The sequence below is a fragment of the Phycodurus eques genome, chromosome 9 (assembly GCF_024500275.1).
Source record: "Phycodurus eques isolate BA_2022a chromosome 9, UOR_Pequ_1.1, whole genome shotgun sequence".
In the NCBI taxonomy this organism is placed as follows: Eukaryota; Metazoa; Chordata; class Actinopteri; order Syngnathiformes; family Syngnathidae; genus Phycodurus; species Phycodurus eques.
The window spans coordinates 20765172-20780060 of record NC_084533.1 but is presented as its reverse complement, the minus strand read 5'-3'; the positions used below and the strand labels follow the sequence as shown (position 1 = coordinate 20780060).

Sequence of the window (14889 nt, the reverse complement as noted above, 5' to 3'; positions counted from 1 at the left end):
TCTCAAATGTTTGATTTCATTTAATTAAAAATATTTTATTTGCTACATTAATTTTGACATTTGCCTAAAATTGGTTAATACAATTTTATATTCAATTCTTTTAATTCATTTAAATCATGTGTCATCTGATTTATTGTAAATATTTTTTAAATTAAATTAAAATACTCACTCTACTAAATAAATGTGTTACTTTTTAAGAATGGTCATAAATTATGTAATTTTTCAAATGAACTATTTTACATATTTCAAGTAATTTTAAACCACTATTGTTGTCATCTACGAAGGACCCTGACCACAAAATTTGCCCATCCCTGAACTAGTTTTGTGTATCTACATTGTGTAGCGTACGAATGTGTTTGAGTGTTGAATATATAAGGATGCTTTTTTTGCTGACGCGGCAGAAGATGTCAGCCGTATTGTGCCGAGTCATGCTGAGGGCGCAAATGGCAGCTAATCCCACCGAGGATTACGCAGACCTTGGTGGCAAGCGCCTCTGCATTCTCCCGACACGACTTCTCGATTTCCAGCTGAGTCTGTAGAACGTTCACCTCCTCGATCACCATCTGAGACACTGACACACACACGCACGGGCACGCACACACAAAACAAATGATAACAATCGGTGCATTTGCAAAAGGTGAGAGTTCAGATGGAAATCTTAGCGATCATGAGCAGTGATCAAAGGGTTAGAGTTAAAAGTGGTGAAATGGTGAAACGGTAAATTGAAATCATTGACTATTTTATAGTTTAATAGTTTAATTTTTATGATAGTGATGATCGTGGTTTTGTAGCGCACTATCATGTCAGGATGCCATGACAAAGGTGCATTTTGAACAGGAAACAGTAATTCTGTCCGACACAGAGTTGAGAGAGAGCACGATGCAGCCCCTGTCTACAACTCTGATGGTACTCAGGTGGGTCTCGTTAATGAAACACACACACGCACAAAGTGGAGATGCTTTTAGAGATCATTGATCCACTTTGAGCGGCACGGTTAGAGCGTCTGCCTCACAGTTCCGAGGACCGGGGTTCAATCCCCGGGCCCCGCCTGTGTGGAGTTTGCATGTTCTCCCCGTGTCTGCGTGGGTTTTCTCCGGGCACTCCGGTTTCCTCCCACATCCCAAAAACATGCATGGTAGGTTAATTGACAACTCTAAATTGCCCGTAGGTGTGAACGTGAGTGTGAATGGTTGGTTGTCTGTGCCCTGCGATTGGCTGGCAACCAGTTCAGGGTGTACCCCGCCTCCTGCCCGATGATAGCTGGGATAGGCTCCAGCATGCCCACGACCCTAGTGAGGAGAAGCGGCTCGGAAAATGGATGGATGGATGATCCACTTTGTAAGATGATTTGCTTTCACGTTGACATTATTTCTTGTCCACTAACAATGTTTTTTTCCATGTACTTTCTGTGAGCTCACATTGTTCAGTTTCATCATATTGTTTACTGTTGTTGTGTGTACGTAGAAGACAATACAGAAGCAATAGTTAATAGTTTCAGATGTATATTAGGCCCCAGCCGATTCATTGGCCGATATTAGCCCTTTTCAAGTCAGCACAAAAACACATTCACTGCCAATGACGGCTTTTGAAGTCAGCTATCCATGTTAACTGCGAGAGCTGTCAGTGAATGAATTTAACACATTTCAACTCAAGACAAAGCTAATGACCTTCAAACAAACACTTAAAAAAATCGGCATAAATTGGCAAAAAAAATCTGCCAATTTTTCTCTCTTTTGTAAAGCTAAAAAAATACTAAAGGACAACATATTGTAAAACAGTCAAATGTTCTGCCGGTAATTCATATCTTTATTGTTGTAAGCGTTAAGAGACCAAAAGGAAGTTAATTTATTCATTAAGTACATATATTTTGTCATCATGTGACAGGTTGTCTTTCGTCTGTAAAATTTCTTTATTGTTGACACTTTAATGATAAGTTGTCATTAAAACAGTGGGGGATTTTGGCATGTGCGACATGCTGCTTTACTGGGCTGACAAAAGAAAATTGCTACCTGATATGGTTTCCTACTGCGCAAAGGCAAGACTTATAAGTATTGCCATTTGTTTTATCGGTAATGCTAGTTTGTGTTTTCTCATAGTGTTATAGTACAAACGTAGTTGTATGCGTGTTCTCCTTTGTTGTGCATCATTTTGTTGCACCCTTAGTTAAGTTAGTGTTCTGTTTTTGTCATTCGAAGTGGTGGTGAAGCGGTTAAACACAGCTCAAAATATAAGGTAAATGTCATGCTTTACTTTAAATTCCTCTTTATTTTACTCAAGTTGGATCTTCTTCATTCAACTTCAATGTTGGATGAATTAAACTTTTACCAGAGTCACATTTAAACTCAAGTTCCAGCCTGTTAAACGCACCTTAAATGTTGCTTATTGTCATTTATTTAAAAAATGCTGGACAAATTAACGCCATATAAACTCATACTACTCAAGTTACACTGAATGAAATTTATAATAAAGTGAAAGTAAATTAATATTAAAGCAGCGTTAGACTCACATCAAACCTGTGTTACGTATATTTCAGTCCTATGTGAAATAAAAGTAAATCTAATGAACAAAAATGTAAATGAAACACTTTATTTTTGCTCCCATTTTTCATGACAGACACTTTCAGGTATGCGCCGATGTTACCTGTGTGTTTCTGAAGGGACCAGAGGTGGGACCATTGTAAAATGGCGACACCGTCAAAAAAAAAAAAAAAAAAAAAAAAAAAAGACTTGGCTATGGAATATATTAGGCTGATCAGAGCACTGAAGACTTCCAGGTGGTGGGGCCCTCAAAGAGACAGGCACTAAAAGATATTTGAATTTATGGACACCAACCAGTCTGTCTTTAATATGACTTTTTTTACATGAAATTCAAAGAATAAAAACATAAAAAGTCATACAGTACTGAAAGTTAATTTGTTATGTGACCAAAATGAAGACGTGCTGACTTGCTGTGGTGTCATCTATTCCTTCGGTGTCATTTATTCATGCGCGCCGCTGAGGTGCTGTTAGTGCAGTCAATTATTCAACACTTCCAGTCTCAATAATTCAGCGTATGAGAAGTGAGGAGTGGTGAGCGTCCACCCGAGATATTTTAACAGCTCACATCGGCTGGGCAAAGGCCATTCAGAAGTTTGATGTTTAAAAAAACTAAAAAAGTACAAATATCTGTTTATAAATGTAGCGAGTAAAAACTTGTCTGAAAAATAAACACTAGTAAAGTGCGCTTATGTGAAAATTCTACTTAAGTACTGCAACAAAGGATTTGTACTGTGTTACACCACAATGATGAGCGCACACTCTTGACAGCTCACATAAACTTAGGACACAACGGAAACACAATGTACACAAGAGTGAGGGGGAGGTAGATGGGAGTTCATGCTTCTACTGTTCCCTTTTTAATAATAACAGTCATCACTTCATCTCCACAAATGAACAAGCTGTCCACAAAGTCTCTACAAATGACCCATTGAGGACGACAGTGGGCTTAGTGCCAAAATTTCACGTCGTTTCGCACATAATATGACAGTAGTAATATGACAGTAGATATGTCACTAAGTGTCATTATATCTCATCGAAATCAAAATCGAAATTTCTGTAAAAACAAACATCCAACAAAAGTAATCAGTGACATACGTATAATAATTGACATACTGAATTTGTAAATCCTCCACATTTTATTTCAGCCATCAAACTTTAAACCATTCTCCTCCAAAATGACCAAAATGGAGTTAGCCCATTCTAGTTCTCAGTGGTTAAGTAGTTGCAGTTGAAAGTTTTAAGGGTTTATTTAAAAGAACGTACAGTATCTCATCAACAGGGTATCTAAAACTAAAACATATCTTGTTTTTTTTAAATGAGCCACTGAGATTTATATAATAATTAATATAACTATATATATTAGATATAAATATATAAGACGATTCAATAAATTTAAAGAGAGCCAAGGCAAAATGTGTTTTGTGGTTTATGGAAACAAAAGGGGGCAAAAAACAAACAAACAAACAAACAAATACATTATCTATCCCTCATTTTGTAATAATTTCCATAATTTGTCTATTAATTTACTTTTGTATGAATGTGTTACATTTTAAAGGGTCTTTATGGAAACTATGTTGTCTATCATCACGTTATAACTATAAACTCAGTAGTCCCTAAATAGTTAAAAAGTCTCAAAATTCCAATACAAATGTATTTTTCTGTCGTACAAGAATGCTTAATCTTATTATTATGGTAGAACAAAGAGTAATAAAGCATATATTCCTACCTGTGTGGATTGTCATGACAGGAAGAACGAATGGATGCCTCCAACTGACTCCTCCAATGCTAAAACTGCTGTCGCCACGGTAACCACACTCTGCCCTCCCAAGGGCACGCCCACTCTGTGTGCGAGTGTGTGTGTGTGTGTGTGTGTGTGTGTGAGTGTCGAACGGGGGTGGGTGGGATGTTGGGTTTAGGGTATAACTTTCCCAAGGTCCTTGAGAATTTGGGGTCCCATAGCTGTCCAATAGAGGGCCCAAACCCCCTGTCAGCAAATAATACCTTGAAGAAAAACTGTGACCACAACCCCCCCTCACCTCCGTTGACCAAGATTTTTGAGAAGGAAAACTTCTTCAGCACCCCCCAATTGAGAACACCCCCCCACCCACCTCTCAAACACCACGGACAAACGTTTTTCAAAGGGAGGCCTCTGCAAAGGCGCTGATTATGAGTGTATGTGAGCCAGTGTGTGTTTGGTTAGCTGCCGTTAGTTTAGCATGCTAGCATTAAGGGTGAGGTGTGTGTGGGGGGGGGGGGGGGGGGGGGGGGGGGGGGTTGAGACTCACCCCTCTTGATGTGCTTGAGTTGTCTCTCGGCCTCGTCCCTCTGCTCCGTCAGTCTGCTGCACTGCAGGACGCAACGTTACACAACGTGACACAGTGTACTACTTACTTACTTACTTACTGATGCAATGTTGCGTTACACAATGTTACATGAAGTTATACCGTGTTACACAACAATACACAGTGTACTACTTAAGTAGTACTTTTACTGACTTACAACTTATTCACAACGTTATGCAACAATATGATGTGGTACACAACATTACATGATGTTACACAGTACACAATGCACTACTTAACGACTTGTGTTATGCGACGTTATGTTGTGTTACACAGTGTTACATGTCACACAAGGCTACGCATACTATATAGTGCTACACAATGTTACACAATACTTGATTACTTTCAACTTATCCACAATATTATGGTGTGTTAGACAATGTTAGGTGATGTTACACACCGTCACAAACCGTTAAACAAGATTACACATTACACAATGTTACCCAAAGCACCACCTACTTACAACCTACTGCAGCGTTATGCAATGTTATGTTGCATTATACGTTACATGTTACACAACATTACACAAGTATTACTTAACTACCGACTACTTAAAACGCAATATTGTTGCGTTACACAATGTGACATGATGTCACACAGTATTACATGATATAAAATGTTACAAAACACTACACAATGTTACACAATGTTCTACTTAAGTATTTAGTTACAATTAACTTACAGCGTTATGTTGCATTGCACAGCGTTACATTATGTTACACAATGTTACACATCATTACACACAGTTTTTGGCAATTTTACACATGGTTACATGCTAAACTCTTCTGTACTGCATTGCTCAGCGCTACGCACAGCGCTACAAACTATCACACTGCGTTCCATTGGTCCGGAATGTTATGGCATTTTGCTGGGAATTACACAACATTACACAGTGCTGTGGAATGTTACAAAATGTTACACGACGTAGCATCATTTTGCGCAGCGTTAGATATGTAGATTTATGAAATGTTTCTTAGTGTTACCTTGCTATGGAACGTTACAGCGCATTGTGCAGCGTTCCACAATGTTATGTGGTGTTTCACAGTGTAACACAATGTTCCGCAACTTTACACAGATATTAGATGCAATGTTACCGAACATATTTCTTTTCTGAACGTTACACCGCTTTGCACAGTGTTATGCAAGGTTAGTCTCTATGGGGCATTACACACCGTTACATTAAATGTGCTTTAATTGACACCAACATATCACAATGTTACAAGCAGCATGACACAATCTCACGCAGCATTGCACAGCGTTGCACACAGTGAGATAGCGCTACCTCATGGTGAACTTGGCTAATTAGTAGCCAATTTGATTGTTAGTTGAATATCGATCACCGCGTTTACTGCTTTTATTTCCGTCGGCGTCATTGATGCCATTCTCGCAACATTCTCCTCCTGCATGAGCATAGCCAGCTAAGCGCGAGCGTGTCGGTGTGACGCTGCGTTGAGCTGACAGCATCATGGAGAGGTGAAACATCCCCCTCCTTCCCTATCTCCATCCTCTCCCCCAAGCAGCAGCAGCAGCAGGAAGCACTTGGCCCACTTTTTGGGACTCATCTACCTGCAGCCTCGCACACTAACAGCTAACATTAGCCGACCCCCGAGGAGGCGGCGAGGACACGTGCCACTGTCACCATGTTGCCGACATTCAACATTAGGGTGGACGTTACAAATGTTAAAACTCTTAAACGTTAGGTAAATGAAACCCTAAATCCATTATGAACATTTTTTGAGCATGTAACACTTTCAGGTATCAAACATAACACGTCATGAGCATTCAGTGTTACTGATATTAAATGTTAGAAACGTAGCATAAGGAACATTTACAATTACAAACATTCAACATTACAAACATTCGGTGTTATGATCATTTCACATTAAAAACACTTAACCCTGCAAACATCAATGTTACAAACATTAAATGTTAAAAAATGAACGTTACAAATGTTACAAACATTTAACACTACGAACATTACAAACATTAACCATTACACACCACACAGGGCGGAACTGGGGAGGGGGGCTGAGGGGCACGTGCCCACCCACTTTTTACCCTATGTGCCCGCCCGCTTCCCCATGTTACACACCTACAACATTATGAACACTTAACGTTACAAACTTTAAACGTTACAATCATTTATCACCACAAGCATTTAACATCACAAATTTTAAGGTTACACAAATGAAACGTTACAAACTTAAATCGTTAAGAAAATGTAATGTTAGAAACACTTAGCATTTCAAATATTAAACACGACAAACATTGAACGTAACAAACCTCCAATGGTCTGACCATTCAAGACATAATTAGTATGTTAGCTCGCCACACACGTGATGCACCACAGATGACCTCTTCCCAACAAGCCTTCGTTAGCCGTCGCTGCGACAACCCGCATCCTGAGATTGATCTTCACGATTGCCATGGCGATGACTCGTCACCTCTCGGGTCAAGCGTACTTGACTAGCAAATGCATCCTAGTCGTGTGTTAATATACAAATTTTATTTATTTTTTTTCGGTAAAGATTTGACACACAATGTGGTCTGCTTTGGATCGTGAGCTGCTTCTTTCATAAAAATAGATATAGTGTATAAATGTGGACATTCATATACTACATTTAGTCATATTGTATATACGCTACATAAAGTGTGTATATTAATATGTATATGTGCAAATGTGCTGAGTGGGCACATCAATTTAGGGAGGGGTCTGTAAGCCTGAAAAAGCCGGCCGGTGGTGAGCTCATAAATCACAACAATAAATCATCTCATAGTCCTGTGATATACAAAATACATATTGTCTTCATAGACATGCGTGATTTTTCCATGTAAAGCCTTTACGTGCTTTCCATGTGAATGAATGGATGAATGGTTGGTTTTACCTCTGTGTGCATGTGCGCGTCCTTCTCCTTCTCCTCCTCTTCACCTCCTTCCATCGGCGAGGACGACGAGCAGGGAAGCATTCTGGATTGACTCCAAATGACAGGATAATCACTGCAATAAAGCTGGGATTCGAACAGCGAACGGGCACAGAGTGCGAAAGGGTTAAAAGCAGCTCGCTTCCGCCGCTCCAGATGTCATCGTGTGATCTCGTGGAGAAGGATGAAGAGACGCTCCGAGGACCGCTGCAACCGGCAGACACGCGAGCACCAACAGCCCCCCCCCCTCCCTCATCATTTCTCTGACGTCATCGCCAGCCTTCCTCATCTTCAAATGCTGAAGCGGCAACGATATAGTCCATTATGATGTCGATGATGATGATGATGATGATGTATGTCAATGTACATATATGGTTGTCGTTTTGAGTGCCACTATGTTGCGCTCATACTTCACGTATCTACAACATGAATATAACAATTGACTAATCTTATTAAAAATGTTCACGTGTGATCACTGGTATATAACACTAACAAATATCTGTACATACACAGTACTCACTGTACAAACATTAATCAGGCTGCACCGTAGTCATGTGCAGAAACTGTCATGCAACGAAACCCAGAAGTTTTAACGTGCAAGTTCACACAAGTAAATGCACTGTACTACAAGAATCAAGTCGGTTTTCTTTTCAAGATTTGAAAAAATAATAATTTCAAATATATGCCTTTTTTTCGTTCGGTAAATAGATAGACAAATTATATAAATTTTTGTAATTAGTTCAAAGCCTATATTTTATAGGATTATATATATATATTTATGAATTATATCTAGTTTTATAACAACAATAATAATAGTAATAATAATAATTAATAATAATAATAATCTCTCTTTGTCTCTCTCTCTCTCAGTCCCACTTCCGCTTCCTCCCTTGCGACGTCACGCAGTTGAGCCAAAATGGCGTCGCGCTACTACCAGACGATGCAGGAGAGTTTCAAAACGAACAACAAAAGTCGCGAGTTCCCGGCGCATTCGGCCAAAGTTCACTCGGTGGCGTGGAGCTGCGACGGCAGAAGACTCGCGTCGGGATCTTTCGACAAAACCGCCAGCGTTTTTGTCCTGGAAAAAGACCGACTGGTGAGTCCTGGTTCGTCCGTGTTGAAAACGATGAATGGAAACTAATGAGCGACCAGAAAGATCCACTACATTTAGTCACACTTTTATTATTAATATTATTCTTAATAATCATGTTAAAGTTTGTTGATTAACATAATTAGTTTATTGTAAAACTACTAGAAAATGTGATAAATGAAGAACAAGGTGACGAAGTCGGCTTGCGTTCTAAAATGACGTAAATAATTAGGCACGCCATTGTATTAAATTAAGAAAGAATACATGACCAAAGCACAAATATTAAAACATACAGAGCAACTTTAAAAGTTAGTATTGACTAAGATTATTGATATTTTGGCATCAAGCCCTACCCTAGTTTGAAACGTTAAACCCAGCCTTGAAATCCCCAATTTTAAACCCTAGTTTGAAAGCCCCAATTTTAGCATAAAACCCAAATTTGAAACTCTAACTCTGGCCTGAAACGCTATTATAAAACCTCAAACCGAGACTTGGACCCAAATTTAAAACCATTAACATTCAATCCCTGATTTGTAACAATAACAATGACTTCAAACACTAACTTTTAATATGCCAACCTCGACTTGAAACACTAACCCTTGTTTAGAATGAGCCGCCTTGGAACCCTACTTTGTAACCACCCAACCTTGGCATAAAATCCAAATTTGAAACACAAAGCCTTATTTGAAACCTCCACCCTGGCTTGGACCGAAATTTCATAACCCTGACATGAGCTTGAAACTCTAATTTGAATTCACGACGCTGGTTTAAAAGACCCACGCTGTCTTGAAACCGTAACCCTTGTTTAGAGCCGTAACCCTGGCTTTAGTTGAAACCCAAATTTAAAACCCTACCCTAAAACCATGATTTGAAACTATGGCTGAAGCTATCAAATATTTTTAGAATCGATTATTCTACCAATTATCACTTTGATTAATTGAGTAATGGGATAAAAAGTGTTTTGGTGAGAGGGGATGAGAGTGTAGTTGGCTGTTGTTTGCTTGGGTTTGGACTGTTTGTAATGGGGGTCGGCCCTTTTCAAATCTGCCCAATTTTATTTATTTATGCCGATGTTTGCGGTTTTCTTTTTACACATCACAACATAAGACAAAAATAATGACATTCAAACAAAAACACAAAAACAACAATCCATATCGGACAAACCCTGGTTTGTAATGGAATTACATTTGAATTATTCGATGAATGGTTTGAAATGGTTTGAAATGATTCGCTAACCCACTGAGTCTTGAAGAACGGTTCGCACGCGGTCGCTCCATCCATAATGTTGCACGTGTCCATGTTTGTGTGTGCAGGTGAAGGAGAACAACTACCGTGGGCACAGCGACAGCGTGGATCAGCTGTGCTGGCACCCCACCAATCCGGACCTCTTTGTCACGGCTTCGGGTGACAAAAGTGTCCGAATATGGGACGTGCGCACCACTAAGTGCATGGCCGTCGTCACGACTAAAGGTCGGATCACGGTTGCCGCCCCGCGCATTTGATTAATTGTTTCAGCTCTTGAATCAAGTAGAGGTGCAATACTTTATTGATTAATCAACAATGAATTAATGATCAAATTCATGAAGTATTTTGATAATTGAATAATCATTTACAGACCTTGTTTAACTGAAGATTGTTAAAATTCCTCTCATTTCAGCCTCTCAAGAGTAAATATTCTCTGATTTCAGTAGTCCTCCATGAAATCTCTTTAAAATTTTGGGAAATTAATAAAACTCATCTTTTTCACCCGATCTCGATCAGTTGAAAATCACGTGATCGAAAATCAGGTCGTTGAAACCCAAACTTGAATCTCCCACTTCATCTTAAAACCCCAATTTGAAACCTTACCCATTTTTCAAGCACTAACTAGAACCCCTCATCCTCTCTTGAAACCCTACTTTGAAAGCATAATCCAGGTTTAAGACCCTAATTTGTAACCCTAACCCTTGCTTGAAACCCTAACATGAATCCATGACTTTGTCCTGAAACCCTAATTTGAAACCTTAACCCTTGTTTGAAACCCTCATATGAAACCTTACCTCTAGTTTCAAGCACTAACTAGAACCCCTCTTCCTGGCTTGAAACCCTACTTTGAAACCCTAACACAGACTTGAAACCCAACTTTGAAAACACTGGCTTGAAAGCTGTCTTAAATTCCCTTTTTGCTATTGGATGGGTTAGCGTGTCAGGTGCCGACGTGACTTTTGACGAGTCACGATTGACAGTCGTCAGCGCCGGCTTGCTCCCAATCAGGTTGGCACGACGACGTGGCAGCTACAGAAGTGCGGTTGATTTTATGTATTTTTATTTTCTTCTCCTCCCACCAAAGGCGAGAACATTAACATCTGCTGGAGTCCGGACGGCCAAACGATCGCTGTGGGTAACAAGGATGACGTGGTCACCTTCATTGACGCCAAAACCCACAAGACCAAGGCCGAGGAGCAGTTCAAATTTGAAGTCAACGAGATCTCGTGGAACAACGACAACAACATGTTTTTCCTCACCAACGGCAACGGATGCATCAACATACTCAGGTGATGAACACCGTTCGGCAAAACACAACGTTGATGTACTCAAGTGGTAAACGCAGTGACGCAAAACACAACGTCGACATACTCAAGTGGTAAACGGTGTACGGCAAAACACAACTTCAGCATAAACGGGTAAACACTAGTGATGCACCGAAATGAAAAGGACTGACTTCGGTACCCATCTCTAATCAACATACTCGCAAAACAGAACTAAGCACCGTACTGCAAAAGAAAACCCTGTTTGTAACCATATCCTTGGTAAAAACCCTAATTCTTGTTTGAAACCCAAACCCTGGCTTGAAACCTTGTTTTGTTTACACTGTAACCCTTGTTTGAAACCTTCATTTGAAATCGTAATACCTGTTTGAAACCCCAAACCCAGGTTTAAAACCCTAACTTTAAACCATGCTTTGAAACTCCAATATTGGCGTCACACTCAAATTTGAAACCCTAACCTTGCCTGAAACTCTAAACTGGGTTCAAACCTGACTTTGAAGCCAAAACCTTTTCCGTGTAACCCAAGTTTGAAACCTTAATCCTTGTTCGATCCTTAACCTTAATTTGAAACCCAAATCCTCATTTGAAACCTTAATCCAATCAAATCACACTCAAATTTTCAAGCCTTACCTTTCCTGAAACCCTAACCCTATCTTCAAACCCTAATTTGAAACGTTAAACCTCATTTAAATTGCAAATTTAAAATCCCTGATCCATGTTTGAAACCATTGTGCGTTTAAAACCCGAACCCTGTATTCAAAACAACATTTCTAACGCTGACCCTAATTTTAAACCCCTGACTTGAAGCCTTTAAAACGCCAATCTGTTTTTAGTCGAATTAAAGTCTGCTAGCCTAATGCTAACATTTGTAGTGACTGACGCGTTAATCGCGTGACACGAAGAATCGGCAATGACATTTTTAATAATTGAATTTTATGGATTTGTTGTTGCAGCCGTACTTGAATCTTAAAATCCGAGTCTTTTTTCAGTTTTGGTCGATCAATGTTGAATAATGCTAGCATTTCATGTGAAACGCCATAGGCCCAAACCTGCCATGAGGCAAACCCTCATTTGGAAGCATTGATGAAACGATTGACGGATTGTGGCGTTGTCGCGCAGTTACCCCGAGCTGAAGACCATCCAGTCGATCAAAGCTCACCCTTCCAACTGCATCTGCATCAAGTTTGACCCGACGGGCAAATACTTCGCCACGGGCAGCACGGACGCTCTGGTCAGTCTTTGGGACGTAGACGAGTTGGTGTGCGTGCGCTGCTTCTCCAGGTAAGCGGAGCTACAAAACTAAAACACGTCCAACTTTTAACATCAAATAAATGTGAATTAATTATTCATTGATGATAATTAAGCTTGTGAATCAAATGTAAACTGCCATCTACTGTTGTCTTGTGATCTAACATAGTCGGAAATGATCTAGTTGAATCGAACATAGTCTAGCATGCTAAAAAAAAATTATATAATGGGATCTAGTGCGATCTAATAAAATCCAACACATTCGAATGTAATCTAGAGTGATCGAAAGTGATTTTATGTAATTTAATGCAGTTTAACCCAAGGTAACAATTTGGTGCAATCTGACGAGTAATCTAATGTGATCAAATGTAATCTAATTGAATCAAATGTTGTCTAACCTGATGAAAAGTAGTCCAATGGGATCTAGTTTCTAATTTGCTGTTGTGTAATTATCTATTATGATGAAACATGATCTAGCTTGATTTAACACAGTCTAGGATGATCTACCGTGATCTACGATGTTCTAACATGATCAAAGTGTGATCTAACGTGGTCTAGTAGGATCTCATGTGATCTAGTAGGATATAATGGTGTCTTGTGTGATCTAACGTGATCGAATGTGATCTAGTATTATCTAACGTGAACAGGTCGGATCTTATATGGTCAAGTATGATCTAATGTAGTCTCGTATGATCTAACGTGATCTTGTATATTCTAACGTGAACTAGTAGGCTCTTATGTGGTCTAGTATTATATAGTATGATCTAATGTGGTTTAGTATGTTTTAATGTGGTCTAGTATGCTCTAACATGTTCTAGTATGCTCTAGCATGATCTAATGTGGTCTAGTATGATCTAATGTGTTCTACTATGCTCTTAAAATGATCTAATCTGGTCTAGTATGATCCAATGGGATCTAGTGTGATCTAACTTGGTGTAACACACGCTTCAGGCTGGACTGGCCCGTGAGGACGCTAAGCTTCAGTCACGATGGGAAGATGTTGGCGTCGGCGTCGGAGGACCACTTCATCGACATCGCCGAGGTGGAAACAGGTTTGTACCGACTGCAAACAGGAAGTCACACAAACGCACGCAAGGAACCAATGAAACAATTTGACGAGCTGTCGTGGTGTGTTGCCAGGCGAGAAGCTTTGGGAGGTTCAGTGCTTGCCCACGTTTACGGTGGCCTGGCACCCCAAGCGCCCCCTTCTGGCGTACGCCTGCGATGACAAGGACTGCAAGTACGACAACAACCGCGAGGCGGGCACCGTCAAACTCTTCGGCCTCCCCAACGACTCCTGATGCTGCAACCGGTCTACGGAAAGCCCTTCAAGTCTTACGAGTAACCCAACTTGGCCAACTAATATGCAAGTAAACCTTACTAGTAAACTACTGTGCTCCACTAGTAACACTAATAGACTCAATCAGTAAGCATGTTTTGCACTAGTATCCTCTTTATCAAGGATATCAAATAATTTTTTATTCTATGTCCATGATAGCCATCTTAAGATCCATGTACTATTACGCTCTTTTGTCTTCACTAGTAGGACAACTGTCATGCTAGTAGGACTACATGGTATGAGTGTGGCAAAACTGTGCACTAGTTGACAACTGGTTTCTACCTGTACTGAAAGTGACATAATATTCTACTAGTAAACATCTAGTGCTTCTCTAGTAGTACTAGTAGCATGCAGATGTCAGCTAGTGCAAAGTTTTGCCTCACTTGTAACATGTAGTTGTCCTACTAGTATGCCAAGGTTGGCCTAATAGTGCACTGAGTTTGCTTACTAGTGACGACAAAGAGCATACTGGTATATGGATAGCAAGGATAAATAAATGCTCGAACAACTTTAGGAAAAAATGCTTGATAAGAACGCTATTAGTGCGTGTGCGTACTAATTGGGCCCAATATTGTTAGTACTGTATTGCGGCACAGTAGTTGACGAGTAAGTTTTAGTTGCCTATTAGTCGGCCAAAAGTGGCAAAATGTAACAGTCATTGTATTAGTGTGCTGAATTGTCTTACTAGTACGTACAAAAAATTTACTAGTGCCTCAATCTGGATCTTGAGGCTATGAGATAAATGCCTTTCCATGGGAGTCGACCAATCAGCGAACATGTGTGTATGACATCATCACCTCTGCCTCCAGTAGGAGGCGCTGCTGTAAAATATTGTTTTTAATGTAAAAAAATGTCAACTGTTGCTATTAAACATGCTTTTGTTA

General features: G+C 39.8%; 2 protein-coding genes across 3 annotated transcripts in view; one reads left to right on the top strand and one right to left on the bottom strand.

Annotated features, from left to right (window-relative positions):
• Positions 1-8035, bottom strand: part of shtn3 (shootin 3) — a 24441-nt gene extending 16406 nt beyond the window's left edge. The window contains exons 1-3 of one of the 2 annotated variants that reach the window (XM_061685312.1): positions 7765-8035; positions 4823-4883; positions 477-571 (exon numbers count right to left, since the gene is read on the bottom strand). In XM_061685312.1, the coding sequence (XP_061541296.1) occupies positions 477-571; positions 4823-4883; positions 7765-7845 (237 nt within the window). In that variant the 5' untranslated portion in view covers positions 7846-8035. Of the gene's footprint in view, positions 1-476; positions 572-4263; positions 4291-4822; positions 4884-7764 lie in introns of those variants that run through there. The other variant, XM_061685313.1, reaches the window with a different exon arrangement.
• thoc3 (THO complex 3) overlaps positions 1-14889 on the top strand; it is a 16482-nt gene extending 1593 nt beyond the window's left edge. Inside the window, exons 2-7 of the mRNA XM_061685316.1 lie at positions 8671-8896; positions 10204-10360; positions 11220-11424; positions 12538-12699; positions 13618-13718; positions 13807-14889. Of these exons, the coding sequence (XP_061541300.1) occupies positions 8717-8896; positions 10204-10360; positions 11220-11424; positions 12538-12699; positions 13618-13718; positions 13807-13967 (966 nt within the window). The 5' untranslated portion in view covers positions 8671-8716 and the 3' untranslated portion in view covers positions 13968-14889. The remainder of the gene's footprint in view (positions 1-8670; positions 8897-10203; positions 10361-11219; positions 11425-12537; positions 12700-13617; positions 13719-13806) is intronic.